Source organism: Lithobates pipiens, unplaced genomic scaffold, assembly GCF_037356315.1.
Source record: "Lithobates pipiens isolate NorthernLeopardFrog02 unplaced genomic scaffold, aLitPip1_a1.2 Scaffold_23, whole genome shotgun sequence".
Taxonomy (NCBI): Eukaryota; Metazoa; Chordata; class Amphibia; order Anura; family Ranidae; genus Lithobates; species Lithobates pipiens.
Window position 1 is genome coordinate 93,184,301 of NW_027507785.1, and position 19,470 is coordinate 93,203,770.

At 41.9% G+C, this 19,470-nt stretch overlaps 1 protein-coding gene across 2 annotated transcripts in view; it reads right to left on the bottom strand.

Annotated features, from left to right (window-relative positions):
- Positions 1-19,470, bottom strand: part of CACNA2D3 (calcium voltage-gated channel auxiliary subunit alpha2delta 3) — a 1,440,485-nt gene that overhangs the window by 91,127 nt on the left and 1,329,888 nt on the right. For both annotated transcript variants that reach the window (XM_077452052.1, XM_077452053.1), the window contains 3 exons: positions 12,611-12,686; positions 10,031-10,083; positions 6,647-6,702 (listed from right to left, as the gene is read on the bottom strand). In XM_077452052.1, coding sequence (XP_077308178.1) covers positions 6,647-6,702; positions 10,031-10,083; positions 12,611-12,686 — 185 coding nt within the window. The remainder of the gene's footprint in view (positions 1-6,646; positions 6,703-10,030; positions 10,084-12,610; positions 12,687-19,470) is intronic.

Here is a 19,470-nt window from a genome sequence, read left to right on the forward strand (position 1 = left end):
CTGTAGTTTTCCTTCTTCTGACCTGAATGTGAGTCACTTCAAGTGGATTTTGCATGCCCATAGGCTTGTATGGAAATGCAAAACCTGTTTGAAACAGGCCCCTATTGCTTCTTGGGTCACCTTGGTCCCTGATCATTGGATAAAGGACAACTCATTCACTGATTCATTATGAATTCATGCTAATGCTCTAAGCAGGCTGGAGATGTGGAAAGGTGAACCATGAAATAAAGGTGTCCTGGCAATGCAGTGTGGCAGGGGTATGTGAGTTACAAGACATGTTTAACAGAATTGCAAACCCTTTTGGGATGTAAAACACCCTTTTGGGATGTAAAACGTATATATATATAAATATAACAAACTCTCTCTAAAGTAAGCGCATTAGAAAATATATTTACAAGTTAGCAATGGTCATGGGTAAGTATGGACTCAAAGTTCAACACGAACAAACATATGGGGTGCTCTCACCAAGTTTGCCTGCCGCGGATCACCCTATAATGCACTGGGAGATCGCAGTGCATTGATGGCTGCTGATTGGCCAAAGCATGCACCTAACCTGCATGCTTGGCCAATCAAAGTGCAATGTGCTGTGAGAGCCATGATTGAGCAAAGGCAGAGTGAATTTATTTGTGGTTTTTACTTTTTTACACTTTTTCTGGTGAATGGGTAGGGGTATGTGGAGTTCCCCATAAGATCCATACCAGACCCAAAGGGACCCCACACCATTTTTTCCATCAGGATTTTTTATTTATATTGCTAGGAGCCAGCAATACATTACAGCCATGAGCAAGTTTAGAGGATTTTTTTTCCTTTAGAAATGTCATTATTACTGCAGCACGGTTCTACACATGGAACAGATGCACCTTTTTTTTTGTTTCACTTTAAGTATTATTAAATCACTGCTCTTTAAAAAATTATTGTTTTTAAAACCTTTTTTTTTTCATTAATACATGTCCCCTGGGGCAGATCCCGGGTCCCCATATACTTTTTATAACTTGCATATAAGCCTTTTAAATGCATGGCAGGTCAACATATGTCTGGCCAAGCATGTGGTGACCAAGCGGCTGATGTTTTGGCCACGCAAGATACACTTGAGACGTATGTTGCAAATAGCAGTCAGACGATCAACCGAGTCAGTGGACAGGCGCACCCTGTGATTGGTTACAAAGCCTCCAGCAGATGCGTTCCGAAAGAACTCTGGATGCAGGACAGGAAGGTAGCTCAATTTCATACTGTGCAAGCTCTGGCCAGTGATCCATCCTCAAGACTCAGTAAGCCAGAGGATTTTCGTTGGGAAAGGTGTCCAAGTCTGACCTTGCCCCTAGGTATTCCTGCAACATGTAAATCAGACGCTGGCGATGGTTGCTGGAACCGATCATACCTTGGGGCTGCGGACTAAAAAAATTGTCTGAACACATCGGTCAGATGGCCACCTTCTCCACCGCTCCTTCTGTGACTGACCGAAGCCTCAGCAACACATTGTCCAGGACCAGGAATTTTTAACCTCCCAGTCTCTGGGAACGCGTTGCACAGACCTTTCTGCAAGGCCTCCCGGAGATGTCTCATCCTCTGCTCCCTCTGCGACGGCAAGATAAGGTCCACAACCTTACCCTTGTACCATGGATCAAGGAGAGTTGACAGCCAGTAAATCCCTCTCCTTGATCTGAAGAATACGAGGATCCTTCTGCAGGCTTTGCAGGATCAGGGAGGCCATGCAGTGTAGGTTAGCTGAGGCATTCCGTCCGAAGTCCTCTGGGTCACTAAGGACGTCATGATCCCCAGCCGTGTACAAGTCCACGGGTTTCTTGGGACTATAAATCATCCCTAAAAGACTGCTGCTGCTGATGCTGAGTGTCAGGCTCCACCTCCATGCTGACACAATCCTCCTCCTCCTCCTCATCCTCTTCCTGTGTGATCGGTGGGACAGCAGGGACACTGTCTGGATAAAGGGGCCTTGAGAGGCAAGGAAGTCCTCCTCTTCCTGCCTCTGTTCTGCATCAAGTGCCCTGTCCATTATTCCACGCAGCGTATGCTCCAACAGGTGGACAAGAGGCACAGTGTCACTGATGCATGCACTGTCACTGCTCACCATCCTCGTGGTCTCCTTAAATGGTGACAAGACAGTGCATGCATCCCTGATCATGCCCCGCTGGCGTGGTGAAAAAAAACTAGCTCCCCTGACCCTGTCCTGGTGCCGTAGTCACAAAGGTACTCATGGCCCTCTGCTGCGTGTGCAGCCGCTGCAGAATGGCCAATGTTGAGTTCCACCTGGTGGGCATGTCACATATAAGGCGGTTCTTGGGCAGGTTCAACTCCCTTTGGAGCTCAGCCAGCCAAGCACTGGCATTATATGATTGGCGGAAATGCACACAGACTTTCCTGGCCTGCCTCAGAACATCCTGTAAGCCCGGGTACCTGCCCAAGAACCGTTGCACCACCAGGTTAAGGACGTGAGCCACACAGGGCACATGGGTCAGTTGTCCCTGTCGGAGGGCGGAGAGGAGGTTGGTGCCATTGTCGCAAACCACCATTCCTGGCTTAAGTTGGCATGGCGTCAACCACCTCTCGGCCTGCCCCTGCAGAGCTGACAAAATATCTGCCCCAGTGTGGCTCCTGTCCCCCAAACACACCAGCGCAAGCACGGCATGGCATCTTTTTGCCTGCGTAATTGCGTAGCCCCTGGAACGCCTACAGAGCACCGCTGGTTCCGAGGACAAAGCACAAGAAGAGGCCATGGAGGAAGAAGAAGAGGAAGGGGTGGAGGAGAGAGGTGTGTCACAACCAGTAGTAGCATTTTGGAGGCGCGGTGGCGGAACAACCTCCAACACTACTGCACCTTGTCCTGCAACCTTCCCAGCTGCCAGAAGAGTGACCCAATGTGCCGTAAAAGATAGGTAATGTCCCTGTCCATGCCTACTGGACCATGAGTCAGCAATAATATGCACCTTACCGCTGACTACCCTGTCCAGCGAGGCATGGACATTGCCTTCCACATGCCGGTAGAGAGCCGGAATCGCCTTCTGTGAGAAAAAGTGGCATTTGGGAACTTGCCACTGAGGAACCGCACATTGCACAAACTCACAGAAGGGGGCCGAGTCTACCAACTGAAAAGGCAGCAGTTGAAGTGCTAGCAATTTAGCCAAGCTAGCATTCAACCTGGGCATGTGGATGGCTGGGATTTGAAATTTGCCTGGTACAGCTGGATGTCGGTATACTGCTAGCAGAGTGCCCGCAAGTACATGGCTGTGACACACCTAATTCTACACCTTCATTCCTCCCAGTGCAGGTTTCAGAGAGGACTGAAGGTATAGTGGGGTTGGAGATCCCAGCTGATGAGGAGCAAGGAGAGATCCGCTTTGTTCTTTGGTGTGGGTCTATAATGTACGCTTGCCAACAAGCTGCATGGCAGGTCAACATATGTCTGGTCAAGCATGTGGTGACCAAGCAGCTGATGTTTTGGCCACGTGAGATACACTTGAGACATATGTTGCAAATAGCAGCGGTGCGATCTGATGCACTCGTCTCAAAAGAGGCCCACACCAAAGAACTTTTGGAATAACGCGCAGAGGCAGTGCCCTGCACAGGTGTGATTCAGTCGGTGTGCTGACCCTGGAGGGCATCCTGCCTCATTGGAGATGTGCCTCCTCCTCCTCTCTCCTATCAGGCACCCACGTGGAGTCAGTGCCCTCATCATCCCCTCCCTCTTCATCACTGGAGCAAACCTGGCAGTATGCTGCAGCTGGTGGAACATGACTGCCAGATTTCTGTCCTTCTTGAGCATCCCCTCTCTCTGGGCTCATGCTACTGCCTTCCTCTAGCTGGGTATCATCATCAGAGCCTTCAAAACGCTGGGAATCCTCCTGGAGCCTGTGGCCAATTATGGCTCTTCTCGCTGCCGGCGCTGTGATTGGCCACAGAGCTCATCCCTAGTATTAACAAACCTTTTCAGACTTGTGACACTTGGAATATGTGATATGGGGAGGAAAGTATAGGCACCATACCACTCTCCTAACCCCCTTCATCTCCCCAAACCCCCCTTTTTTTCTCTCTCTCTCTCTTTTCTTCTTCTCCCATTACCAATCTAGGGACACTTTACGCATCCAAATTAGAACACTGACTTTAGCCCCCTCCTGACTCAGGACTTAATGACAGACTAATTTCTAGAACCAAGGTGGCGAATCAGCTCAACACCTGGAGTTGGTAACCTGTAAGCAGTTTGAAATGATGGTTAGTGAGACAGCTGCTGTCCCAGCTGGGAGGGAAACAGTTAACCTGTTTCCACTTTCTACTAAGAGCTGCCTCTCTCCCTGTGCTGATAATAAAATTGGGAAGGGCTCTACCCAGACAGATAGTCTGCATGGGAGAGAAGACTCAAACAAGACACAGCATGCAATCTCCAGCCACATCACAGAGCTGCTGCAGCTGCCAGAGAAAGCCTTGCCTGCCTATAGGAACCTTTCACATGTAGGCTGATTGCTGGGACTTGCAGTCCTCCCTAATGAACACCAGCCCAGGAGATATGCCACTGTGGACTCTGCAGTGTTTAGACTCTTGCCTGTGCAGGTACGCTGGAGCATACATAAGCCTGAGTTAGCAAATCATTTAGGGAAAATACATTTTGTTATGAAACTGTCATGCTAAGAGTTTCCGGTAAAGCTTTTAAAATGTTATAAGGTCTGGTCTAAAGTTACTTCTGAAGGGATGCATGGTGGTAATGGCGTATGGAAGAACAGAGCCTGTAATGCACACACGTGGGGTGAAGTGGTGACATGCTGTTGCTAGGGGCAACACGTACCAGGGAAGGATGATATGAAAGCCAGACAGTGCTAAAGTGGTACTGGCAGGGGTGATGGGTCTCTTGCATTGTGAAGGAAGTGGTCAGTACTCCAGTAAATGGGACCTGTCCTACATGGTGGAGACCTTAGGGACCTAGCCTGGAGAAGGGGGAGAAGAGAGTTAATTATGCACGTACATGGGGTTTGCACTGATGCTTGGTGTGACCCTATTCTGTCACTGGGAGGGAGGTAGCTGGACTGGTGGAATGGGACAATGATCTGTGGTGTCTTCTTCAAAATGTTGCATCCTGAGCAGGTGTATGTATCATGGGACTGGGGGGCACCTGTATGACAGCTTCAGGTTATGATACAGAGACACTAGGGTGTATGGCTTGCTTCTAAGTGGGTGTGCCATCATAATGTCAATGCCACATGAACGCGAAACAACCTGGTCTTGAGCATTAGCAAACACATACACCAGAGAGCATGAAGGAAAGAGAATAGTGAGAGAGAGAGCAAAAAAGCCCCATATGCACCAGGCGAGTCAGTCCTGCCCAAATACTCATTATGTTTAATGTTTTGTCTTCATATGTGATGCAGTTCCTCTATAAGGGTCATTCTGTTCAGCTCTATCCAATTACCATTAATCCATAACTGACTTCTGCACTTCTTACATAAAATAGCCCATGCTGCATCTTGGTTTATGTGTGCTTTGTGAAACGTGATATTGTTTTACACTGTTTAATAGACATGTGCTATTCATTTCGTTCCAAATAATTTTTTTAACGAATTTCAACAAAATCGTTACTTCGGAAGAACCTGAATGAACAAAAACCCATTTAACAAACTTTTCTGAATATTCGTAAATTTGAATATTAGTAAATTTGAAAAAATGTGTAAATTCGTAAATTTGAAAAAAACATTTTGTATTATCATTGTTATTTATTATTATTAATTAGTTCCGTTCTGTTCCATTTGTTTAGATGCAGCATTCATTATTTTGGATAATTTGTAACTTTGGATATATTCGTATTTGTTACATTCACTAACAGACAAATTTAAAAGGAAATTCCAATATCTATAGTTTAAGTTAGTAGTAGTTAAGTAATTATTAGTTAGTTATTATTTAAAATTTTTTTGAATTTACAAATTGTATTCGAATTTACTATTTTTTTCGAATTTACGAATTTTCTTTGAATTTACAAATTCAAGAGTTTGTGAATTTACGAACTCAAGAGTTCGTGAATTTACAAATTCAAGATTTCGTGAATATATCAATTCAAGAGTTTGTGAATTTACAAATTCAAGAGTTTCTGAATTTAGGAATTCAAGAGTTTCTGAATTTGCAAATTCAAGAGTTCGTGAATCTATGAATTGCAATCATAACGAATGACCCAAAAAACGAATTAAACGAAAACAAACACATTTTTCGTCAGTGCACATGTCTACTGTTTAACTTTTTGGACAATACAATAAAAAAAAAACCTGAATAAAAAACAAAACCAGCGACCACATTTAAGCACTGATAAGCTGCAATGCATTACATTTTTGGTTTTGGGTTAAGATATGCTTTAAGTTACCTTTAGGGCCAAGTCACTCTATGTTCAGTGACTGGCATTTTACCGCATAGTAAAATGACGGCCACCACTAGGTCACACAGAAAACAATCGGAGGCAGCAAAGAAACAATCTGACAGTAAATGATCCTTTAAGAAATCAGACCCTTACATTTTAGTAAATGACACAAAAACTGTGCTACACTGGATTTTATCTAATTTATATGAATAAACATTCAAACAGATTAATATAAATCTAATTCTTTAGCAAAGTGTCATTGCATCGAATGCTAATAGTAAATGCACCTGAATTGCTCACCTTTCACAGAATGTCCTGAATTCCACCAACTGCATAGATTAAATTCTACAAGAAACCTGTAGAGCAACAAAGAGAAAGGCGATTATGGTTATATTACATGATACAGAAGACATCTATGTGCCTAATTCATCAAGTTGCTAAATACGGCTTAAGGTGTGCTAAAAGGAAATAACAGAACATTGGATGAGAAGCCACTTTAGCATGCCTTATGCACACATTATGATGTGTAACATACTAAAGCAGTGTACGAATCAAGGCCTATGTGTCTTATTCCAGAAGATACCTTTATGCATTCTTGGAGATGTGTGGTCCACACCATAATAATAAAGAACGATTTTTAATGAGTGGAATTTATTGTGCTTGTTTGAATCTATATGATATGAGGTGAATTGTGCCTTCATACACACATATACAGTTACTAAATATGTGATAATGCATTTTATAAATAGCATAATCAGTGAGGTCCGCAATATGAAAAAGTGCCGGTTCACCAAATGTATTGTTTAATTATATTATTATTGAGCATGGCAAGTGTATCTCCTGAGGGCGTCACTATCGCTATCTCCCTGCTATAGCTCTGTCCCCTTAAAGTGGTTGTAAACCTCAGTCATGGAAACTGAGCAAAGCACCTGTATCTGTAGTGTTTATGTATCTCTTTCCAAAGCTCTAAGTATAGTTTCTCTCTGGTGCTTCAATCCTCTTTTATCGGCATGAGTATTTTCTGAGAAGTTTTCTCGACATATGAGATAAATTTATGTCAGGGGGTAGGTGGGAGCTCAACAGACAGCTTGTCTATTCAGAACACAGTTCTTCTGCTGTATAAAGGGGCGTGCGTGCCTTTCCTCCAATCAGCTTTTACACAGTTACTGCACCCCTCCTCTGTGTTCCTGACAGATGAAGAAAAAATTTAACACTTTTGAAGGGGTGTAGAGAAGAGAAGACTGCAGATAAACAAGTAAAACCTATGTAGGAGGATTTGTTTCATCTCTTTGTATCACCTGAGGTTGTTATGGGTATCATGGGTACATGTGAGGATTTACAACCACTTTAAACATCTGGGATTTTAATTGTTCCTGATAAACACGTGTGGTGTTCTCATTCCTCCAATTGCATCTTCTAGAATATACAATATGTATAACATTCAACAGAGAGACTGGTAATGACAGGTATGCAAACTAGGAAGCAAGCTGCAAAGTCCCTCTGCCCCTCTTTCCTCCTCATTTGGTCTGCTCTACATAGTTGTATATAAAATGCATTACTTATATATCAAAAAGTGTTTCCCAGGGCTAAAACTTTAATCCAGTTTCTAAATTGCAGCATTTGTAGATTTCAAAAGCCAATATAAAAGAATAGTAGTGAAAAAATGCACTTGTGGGTTAAACCAATTATTTTTTGTACCATTTATCTTTAAGGGGAGCATGGCAGAGGGGTGTGTCCTATTCCTACATACTTTTGCTAATAGGTGTTCTTCATACCCATCTTACAAAGTTGGGAGGTATGTGCAATGGTGCCCTTAAAGCCCACCATCCAACACAGCATTTACACTGGAGTAACAAAAAATAAAAATAATGAAAGGAACACTTTAAAAACACACTAGACCTCAATGGAAAACATATAATGCTGGCCACCTTTACTGATATGGACTGAAGTAAGCTTAATTCAAAGAAAATTAAAGTGAAAAAATGATGCAGCAGGCTAGTCCATTTTGCTGAAACTTCATTGCACCAACTCAAAATGGTAGTTTGTAAGGCTTCCACGTGCTTGTATGCATGCCTGACAATGTCGGGCATGCTCCTAATGAGAGAACTTGATGAACCCAACCTTCAATGGAAATGTGAAATACTCTGTTGGATGCAAAAATGTACCTTAGTATTTTTTGTAATACTTGTTTGTGCTGGTTATACATGTTCATACAGTCTACAACCTTAGTACAGGTTCCACCTACAATGTACTGTATTTTTACATATGAACTCTTTTTAGAACTTTCTTTTGGAATTATACCACTGGACTTATATAATTTGTATAATATATCAGTGCTATATAAATATATGTTTAGCAATGTTGCCAGTGAGTGATATATTTCATTTAGAATAACATGTCCTTGATTGCTAATTGCAACTCCACAATTAGATATTTCTTTCATATACATTGATATTGGAATTTCTAGGGCGCATTTCCAATAGAGAAGATACAGGCATACCCCACTTTTAAGTACGCAATGCGGTTTATTTACTAAAGGTGAAAAGTGCAAAATCAGGCTCACTTCTGTATATAAACCAATGACCTTCTAACCCCAGCTTGTTCAGTTAAGCTTTGGTAATAAAACCTGGAAACTCATTGGTTTCTATGTAGAAGTGAGCCTGATTTTACACTTTCCAGCTTTAGTAAATAAACCCCCATTGCGTACTTAAAAGTGGGGTATGCCTGTAAATAGTTTCTTTGATATTTTCAATCAATCAGAAGGCAGTGCAGTCATAAAATCAAATACTCTTATTTAGCCATTCTCAACCAACCCTAAGGTTCCTCCAGACTTTGCTATGTAGGCAATTAATTGACCTTCCATATGTTGGTGCCTGCATAGTTCTGAGTCAGTTGCCACTTGGCAGAGCCAGCTGCAGGAAGCACTGCACTGATCTATTTTAGCAGTCTGTATGTTTGCATTCTGAACATCACTGTAAAAGGGGCATTCTTTACACTTGCTGCCAATATAAGTGCCATTTTTCCACCTGACCCCCAATAAATTGTTTCCTGCATGGGATCCGGGAGACCTGAAAGTACCTCTGGGGGAAAATATTGAGAAAGATTTATCTAGTTGGCTGAAAAGGTTGAACCATGTGATTTTAAAGGATACCTTTGAGTGACCAACGTGCTTTGACATGGGTTTGTCTAGCAGTGTACATAAAATAAAAGCTAGAGCCTCGTTCACCTGACAAAAATGGAACTCTTGCTCCTTATTTAGAAAAAAATAAACTAGGTGTTCGGGGACTTATGGGATCATATATCACGTTATATGGACTGTGTAATTGGAAACAGGGATATGATCTGCCGACATCTCACTAACACCTGACAGCTTGTCCTAAGCCTGACATGAGCATCTGAGGAACTATTTCACAGAACATGAAATCACCAAGCAACACAATGACTCATCGAGATGTTTGATGTATTCAAGTGGGCCCACCCAGACAGCAGACGTCCATTACCCACCACACAAGTGAAACCACAATAACAGCAGTTCCTCCAATCTATCCACTGCAGACATACTGTACACATCCAGCGATGCACTTGAATTCTACATTGTTGAGGCTTTATTAATGAGTGTGATGTACTAAACAAGGTTACAACATGCAGAAAGGAAATACTTTGTGATGGTAAATGAACACTTACAGGATAAGCTCTGTCATTATCCATTTTACTGCAGCAAAGAAGGCATGGTAAGGCTGTGAATGAATTAGAAAAAAATTAGGTTGACTTAAAGAGTTTCTCAATGTTGCTGTTTGAAGTATTGATAGAAGGAAAATCAAACGTCTAAATAAAGGATCGGTGTTTCCCTCAGGAGTCTTTTAAGTTTTCATTTATTTTGTTTATGGTATAGCTAATTGATCTGGACATGATCTGAAATGGAGTGGTGTTTCACCACTTATTCAAGTGAGTTCTTCAGTTCAAATGAGTATCAGGAATGTTCCCGACACTATTTATAATTTATTTATAAGAAAAATGTCTGGATGAGTGAAAACATCTTTAACATTACAAAACAAATCCTGCTGACTTTTATTAACTACTACTGGCGTCCCTCCAAGAGGTGTCCCCTTTCCTCTGCTACCAGACTTGCTATAATTGAGGAGAATGCACCTTTGGGAAATTAGGCTGGTTATCAAGATCACCATTGCTCGTGGACAAGCCAGTGAGATGGGCTATCCACTGAATGAAGTACCAGAAGGAAACTAAGCCTAGGTTCACACTGAATGTGGGTTTGAAATTGTGTGAGTTCAGCTGAACACAATTTCAAACCGGCACTTCAGTCCGACTTCAGGGGGCGATTTGAGGGACATCTGTGCCTGTTCATGAACAGATGTCTATTGAAATTGCCCCCCAATGTTGCCCAAAGTAGTGCAGGAACTACTTTTGGGAATCGGTGCAGTGCAAAGTCTGCCAGCACTAGGTTCTGATTTGGAATGTGATTTGACATGTCAAATTGTATGTCAAATCGGCCAAATGTGGGGGAAGTGATTATTGCTAGCAGCTGCTACAGCCGCTAGCAATAATTGCAACTGAATTTGGCAGGCTGGTTGTACTCAAATTGATCGATCAATTGGGTACATTCAGCCTTCCCATACACAGTTCCTGCTCAACTGACCTAACTCTATACATAGCATAATTTTCCTTATCTTTTCAGCTTGTGTGTACAGGCTCTTGATTTATCCACTATACCCCATGGTACTAGCCATCAGTTTGCAGTGTTCAACAGCGGACAATGGACTGTTGGCACGGTCACAATATGCTTGATTTAATAAAACTGTAGAGTGAAAAATCTGGTGCAGTTCTGCATAGTAGCCAATCAGCTTTCAGATTTATTTTTTTGCCAATGCTTAAGTGAACAAGCTGAAGTTAGCAGTTCATTGCCTACCATGCAAGGCTGCACCAGATTTGGCACTCATGCAGGGAAGGAGGAGAAACTTGTTGGGAGGGCAGATGGACATTTGCCCCAGGTCAGTGCTAATAAGATATGTTGCACTGGTGGCCTCTAATTGGAGATACTTCACCATTCAGACATTGATCAGCATAGAACCTGAAGTCAGTGACACATTGTGGACATTATATAGATGCCTCTTCCCGCTCCAGACCTGCAGTCACAATGTCTGACAAAGCTAAATTTTCCAGCACCATATTCCTTCTTGTGGCTCTGAGATGTCATATGGCCAAATATGCAGAGCTACTAAGGAAACTGATACTAAAAGATGTGAAAGATGTGTCAGAATCAAACATGTAATTACACCTTTATATAAAATGAGAAACCCATCATCACACCCACCAATCACTGCATAGCCAACTTTAAGTAGTACACTTTCTTTAGCCCACAGAAGTCTGACTCTACCGGAAAAGGGATAGTTAGTTGTACTTGTCCCCTAGGTCAAATGTTCCCAAACTTCAGGTGTCCTCATGCATCATGGTTTCTAAAGCCTTGTAGACACGGCACAATTGTTGGACAACTAGGCGTCTGATTTTTGTCAAAAGGGCATCTTCCAGGATCTTGTCTTGCATACTAACGTTACACAAATTGTCATGCCACAAACATGAATGTAGTAACGTACTATGAGGTATTTCAGCTCTTGAGCACCACTCTTTGGGCACCTCCTGCTAATTTTGTGTTTGGTGAGCATTGATTCCCAGCATGCGTGTTTGTACTTTCGACTTTTGTGTGACGGATTTGAGTACTGACCATCTGAAAATTTGACGTGGAGCTGTCGTTTGACAAAAATTTACTAGCCTGTCATCCAACATTTTTCGGGCGAAAATTGGAAAACAATTGTTGAAAGGAGCGTACTAAGGGTTAGAACTTCGGACAACAGCCTGTCAAGCGACAATCCCTTTATGATTTTCGTACCGTGTGTACGAAGCTTAAAGCCCATAAGAACCAAATACACAAAAACATGACATGTTTCCAGGATTGCATGACAGACATAGTTATACATGAGGTCTAAATTGGTTTTAACATCAACATCTCAGTTTGTGAAAATATAGTTTCTCTCATGGTATGAGAATTGGGACTTTAATGGTATCCAATTAGTATAAAGGAATGCAACCCGTTATTATATAAAAAAAAAACGACCTCGTTATATTTTATTTAACAAAATTGTTAAAAGAGTTAAAAAAACTATTCAGTTGCATAGTGCAAAGTGATCAGTTTTTCTGATATTATATATTGTCAACATTCAACAAATTTTTACAAAAATCGGAAATACTTACATCCAATAAACTGTGGGCACTGTCACTGCTCTCCTTATTTGTTCTGCACATGGCTTGGTAGTCATATAGAGTTATTCTAAATAAAGAGGTACACAAATATCATATAGGTTAACAAGTTGATAACAACTGATCATATTTTACCAATCACTGGTGGTTGTATACTGTTTTAGGGCAGGGCATTTACATAATTGTATGATTTATGCATATTTTGAATAATTCATATTTTTGTCTATTATGCCTTGGATTATAGTGTAATTATAGCCAAAACTCTTTTATTTGGCATGGGAAAGTTTAGAACCTCTATTACATTCTAATTACTGTCTGTTCCTCCACTGGAAAGATTCCCTGGTAGGTGTTGTTGGGACACAAAGTCCATAAATCTGTCCCCTATTTTGTAGACGCTATAACTTTTACGCAAACCAATCCATATACGCATACCCAAAAATATGTAGAAGAATACATATTGGCCTAAACTGATGAATAAATTTGTTTATATATATATATATATATATATATATATATATATATATATATATATATATATATATATATATATATACAGTGGTGTGAAAAAGTGTTTGCCCCCTTCCTCATTTCCTGTTCCTTTGCATGTTTGTCACACTTAAGTGTTTCGGAACATCAAACCAATTTAAACAATAGTCAAGGACAACACAAGTAAACACAAAATGCAATTTGTAAATGAAGGTGTTTATTATTAAAGGTGAAAAAAAATCCAAACCATCATGGCCCTGTGTGAAAAAGTGATTGCCCCCCTTGTTAAAACATACTATAACTGTGGTTGTCCACACCTGAGTTCAATTTCTCTAGCCACACCCAGGCCTGATTATTGCCACACCTGTTCACAATCAAGGCATCACTTAAATAGGAGCTGCTTGACACAGTAAGGTCCAAGAGAAGATCCTTAAAAGCTACACATCATGCCGAGACCCAAAGAAATTCAGGAACAATTGAGAAAGAAAGTAATTGAGATCTATCAGTCTGGAAAGGGTTATAAAGCCATTTCCAAAGCTTTGGGAATCCAGCGAACCACAGTGAGAGCCATTATCCACAAATGGCGAAGACATGGAACAGTGGTGAACCTTCCCAGGAGTGGCCGGCCGCCCAAAATTACCCCAAGAGCGCAGCGACGACTCATCCAAGAGGTCCCAAAAGACCCCACAACAACGTCCAAGGAACTGCAGGCCTCACTTGCCTCAGTTAAGGTCAGCGTTCATGCCTCCACCATCAGGAAAAGACTGGGCAAAAATGGCCTGCATGGCAGAGTTCCAAGGAGAAAACCACTGCTGAGCAAAAAGAACATCAAAGCTCGTCTCAATTTCTCCACAACACATCTTGATGATCCCCAAGACTTTTGGGACAACATTCTGTGGACCGATGAGACAAAAGTGGAACTCTTTGGAAGGTGTGTGTCCAAGTATATCTGGCGTAGAAGGAACACTGCATTTCATAAAAAGAACATTATACCAACAGTAAAATATGGTGGTGGTAGTGTGATGGTCTGGGGCTGTTTTGCTGCTTCAGGACCTGGAAGACTTGCCGTGATAAAAGGAACTATGAATTCTGCTGTCTACCAAGAGATCCTGAAGGAGAATGTCCGACCATCTGTTCGTGTACTCAAGCTGAAACGAACTTGGGTTCTGCAGCAGGACAATGATCCTAAACACACCAGCAAGTCCACCACCGAATGGCTGAAGAAAAACAAAATGAAGACTTTGGAGTGGCCTAGCCAAAGTCCTGACCTGAATCCTATTGAGATGTTGTGGTATGACCTTAAAAAGGCCGTTCATGCTCGAAAACCCTCTAATGTAACTGAATTAGGACAATTCTGCAAAGATGAGTGGGCCAAAATTCCTCCAGGACGCTGTAAAAGCCTCATTGCACGTTATCGCAAACGCTTGGTTGCAGTTGTTGCTGCTAAGGGTGGCACAACCAGTTATTAGGTTTAGGGGGCAATCACTTTTTCACACAGGGCCATGATGGTTTGGATTTTTTTTCACCTTTAATAATAAACACCTTCATTTACAAATTGCATTTTGTGTTTACTTGTGTTGTCCTTGACTATTGTTTAAATTGGTTTGATGTTCCGAAACACTTAAGTGTGACAAACATGCAAAGGAACAGGAAATGAGGAAGGGGGCAAACACTTTTTCACACCACTGTATATATTGGATATGTATTATAGCAGAAAGTAAAAAATATTGTTTTTTTTTTCAAAATTGTCAGTGTTTTTTTGTTTATAGCGCAAATTAAAACTGCAGATGTGATTAAATACCACCACAAGAAAGCTCTATTTGTGGGAAAAAAGGGATGTCAATTTTATATGGGTACAGCGTCGCTGTGCGGCTGTGCAATTGTCAGTTAAAATAAAGCAGTGCTGTATCGCAAAAAATGGCCTGGTCATTAAGGGGGTAAATCCTTTTGGGGCTGAAATGGTTAAAGAGAAATCACCCCAATGGGAACACAGGCAGTAATATAAAATATTCAGAGTTATAATTCTTATCTTTTCAAAGCTAGAAATATGAGTGGGAATATGTCTAAAAACACAGTCAGTTCCAGCGCTAATAGGTCTTCTGAAGTAAGGGTAACAAATATAGTGGTGGTAAAATGGTATCCCAAGACTGGGTGGATGCTGTCTTCCTCAGATGGGGTAATCCGAAAGAAACTACAAGAAAAACAAAAATGGAAGGCATGCACACCTAGTGCATTACCAAAGATAATTTATTAATAAAAAGTTGTATAAAAGTGGGTACTCATAAAATGCAACTGTCAATAAGCCATATAATACACAGATAACTTAGCCTAGCCCTGAGGAAGGGAGTGCGTCCCCGAAACACGTCAGCTGTACCCACGTGTCCTGTGCATGTCCATACACTGCATATTATATGGCTAATTGGCAGTTGCATTTTGTAAGTACCCATTTTTATACAACTTTTTATTAATAAATTATCTTTGGTAATGTAACAGGCGTGCACGCCCTCCATTTTTGTTTTTATTGTGGGAATCCATCTAAGATAAATTGGCCCTCCTGACTTAAAGCATATATCAAGGTAAAAAGAAAAGATGAAAAACCGCCAAATATTCAGACAACCCTTCCGAACCCCACTCCACACAACAGTCAGGATGCCCTGTGCTACCGGTATAGTGATCTGTACCTCATATACCGCAATACACAGCCCCGGAGTGAGTATCCATCATAAGGCTCACAAAAGCAAGCGCTGATTTGTCAATGTGACCATATGGGACACCTTACCGGAAAAAAAAAAGATTCAAATGCGCTTCTCATTGGTCAACTTGCCATTGCAGGCATTATAAAGGATACTCACTCCAAGGCTGTGTATTGTGGTGTATAATGTACAGATCATTACACCCGAGGCACAGGGCATCACAGTCGCTGTGTGCAGGTAGGTTGGGAGGGGTGGCCACAATATGTGGAGTTTGTTCACCTTTTCATTTTGAGAAAAGGTGAACTTACCCATTAAGTTCATGAATGTTACTTAAAGAGGTTGTAAAGCCTAACCATTTTTAGGTGTCAGCACCCCCCCTCACTCCCCCTTTTACTTACCTGAGCCCTCATTCAATCCAGCAGCGTGCACGCCTGCAGCTCTTCTCTCCCTTCACTTCCGGGTCACGCTGGCCAGTGCTGTCAATCAAAGCCAGTAATAAGGGAGCGGGGGCGAGGGGCGGGGCCGAGTGCCTCTGTCTGTGTCAAAGAACGCAGCAGCAGGACTCAGGTGCAAGCACACAGGAGTGCCACCATGGGAAGCGGCATCCCATAGGGGCACTGGACACAGGGAAGGGGCCAGTAGTGCCAGCGGGGGAACCCAGAAATAGGAGATTCGTGGCCACTCTGTGTGATACCATTGCACAAGGCAGGTAAGTATAAACATTTTTTTTATTACCTTTACAATCACTTTAATGTGTAAATGTAACACAGCTTATTCTCAGAGATCACAGCACTGATCTTCACTTCTCATCAGAAGGACAGAACCATCTTTTTTTTTTAGACATTATCCAGAATCAACTTTCTGGACTGAGATGCTGGCTCAGAGATCTTTCAATTCCTGGTGCCTGTACAGTAGATTGCTACAAACCTGTAATATTGCAGTCTGATTACTAAGGAAGAGGAGACAGAGGAAATGCTCCCTCCTGTCTGCAGCTGACTTATTATATCATGTCAGCCTAGAAAACGTAGCTTGATAAACCCAAAACCAAAAATGTTTGCTAGGTGTTGAAGTGTCATACTGATCCAGAGGCTTCAAACATGTGAGTCACTACATGGATTTAAGTGGTATAAAAACCAGAACTAAAAAAGTACTGTTATCAGCGCATAACAACCACTTTTCCCCCCTAAAATAGGTAGTAAATCACGGGTGCGTGTTCTATGCCAATAGTGTACCTCGGAGGGGGACCAGCGCCGCCGAGCGCTGCCGGAATTCACTGAGCTGTCATCTCCTGTATAATCGGCTCTCACATGGCTCTGACATCACACACATAGTCCGGCCTCTGCCACCGGCATTGGACAAGTGTTCTGTCAATCACAGGAGCTGGTCCAATGCTGATCGCGGAGGCGGGACTGTGTATGTGACTGCCGACTGAGAGCCGTGTAAACAGGAGATGACAGCTCGGTGATTTCCTATATGAGAGATGGTGAGGATGCAGATAGGCATCAGGCTGCATTGATGAGAGATGGGCACAGATCAGGTTGCAGATGAGTGCAGATGGGCACATAGGCTGCATTGAGGCTGCAGATGGGCACTAATCAGGCTGCACTGATGGGCACTGACCATTATTTTGCTTCCAAGTGTGTTATTTTGAAAAAAACTTTTTTTCCTGAAACTTCCCTCTTAAATTGAAGGTGTGTGTTATACACCGATAAATACTAATGTAATGTAGCTTACCAATCATTAGATGTGGTGGCTGCATTCGTTTTCGTTTGTTTTGGCTTTTGTTTCCTCTGTTTTCACCTGGTGATCTCACCAGTAACACACCTCCTGTATTAGAGAGCCCCCTCTCTTGATGAAGGAGCACAGAGGGCACCTTTGGACAGCAACATTGTCAGTCTGGGGGGGGTGTTAAATGTACTAGCATATTTAGATACACTAACAAATCGAAGCAAAACTCCAGCCTACACTGCAGTTACACAAACAGTTACAGCAACAGTTAGGATAAAGGTTTTACATTAACGACTTGCTGACCACCCAATAGTAGTTTTACTACATACAGGGGGACAGCTTTGTGTTGAATCATGATCCTGAATAGGGATGAGCCGAACACCCCCCGGTTCGGTTCGCACCAGAACTTGCGAACGACCCCCGCGTTCGGTACGAACGTTAGAACCCCATTGAAGTCTATGGGACTCGAATGTTCGAAATGGAAAGTGCTAATTTTAACGGCTAATATGCAAGATAGTGTCCTAAAAAGGGTTTGGGGACCTGCCTCCTGCCTCAGGGGACATGGGTCACTGCAAAAAAAAGTTTTAAAAACGGCCGTTTTGGCGGGAACACTGATTTTAATGACGATTAAAGTGAAAAAAAAAAAGTGAAATATTACTTTAAATATGGTGCCTGGGGGGTGTCTGTAGTATGCCTGTGAAGTGCCACGTGTTTCCCGTGTTTAGAACAGTCCCTGCACAAAATGACATTAAACGGAAATAACACCATTTAAAACTGCTTGCGGTTTTAATGTTATATCTGGTTCCTGCAATATGGTTGAAAATCATTGAGAAACATGGCATGGGTAGCCCTCCCTGCCCATTACCAGCCTATTTGGGTCTTGTACGCATATTAAGGGGAACCCCGTACCCATATTAAAAAAAGGAAATGCGTGTGGCCCCCAGGCCCTATATACTCAGAACAGCAGTATACAGGCGGTGCAAACAAGACAGGGACTGTGTAGGTTTGTTGTGTTAAGTTGAATCTGAAAAAATCTTTGTCATTTTCAACCGGTACATTTTTAAAGTGTAGCTCCAGTCAAAAAAACGATTTTTAAGCTTTTTGGAAAACATAGGGAAGGGTTATCACCCCTGTATAATTTGTTTTGTCGTCCATCTTTTTTCATCTCACTTGCTGCTGTCTCCTTGCGTTTGCAAGTAGGAGATGTTTGTAAGTTGGATGTTTGAAAGTAGGGGCCTGCCCTATATTATAGCGGTATGTACTGGGTACAGAGCACGCAGATAGCACACACTATCTCCTAACACTACTGACTGCAAGCTCTATTATTAACCACTTGACCACTGGGCACTTAAACACCCTTAATAACCAGACCAATTTTCAGCTTTCGGTGCCCTCACATTTTGAATGACAATTACTCAGTCATGCAACACTGGACCTATAGGAAATGTTTGTCCTTTTTTCACACAAATAGAGCTTTCTTTTGGTGGTATTTAATCACTGCTGGGTTTTTTATTTTTTGTGCTATAAAAGAAAAAAGACCGAAAATTCTGCGAAAAAATGAATTTTTCTTCGTTTCTGTTATAAAATTTAGTAGATTAGTCATTTTTTCTTCATAAATTTTGGCCAAAATTCATACTACTACATATCTTTGGTAAAAATAAGTACAAATTGGTGGATATTATTTGGTCTTTGTGAAAGTTATAGAGTCCACAAGCTATGGTGCCAATATCTGAAAATTGATCACACCTGAAGTACTGACGGCCTATTTCCTTTTTTTTTTTTTTTTCCACAAAATTGTCATATTATCAGGTTATTTCACACACACAGCATATGCATACCACAAATTACACCCCAAAACACATTCTGCTATTACTCCCGAGTACGGCGATACCACATGTGTGAGACTTTTACACAGCGTGGCCACATACAGAGGCCCAACATGCAGGG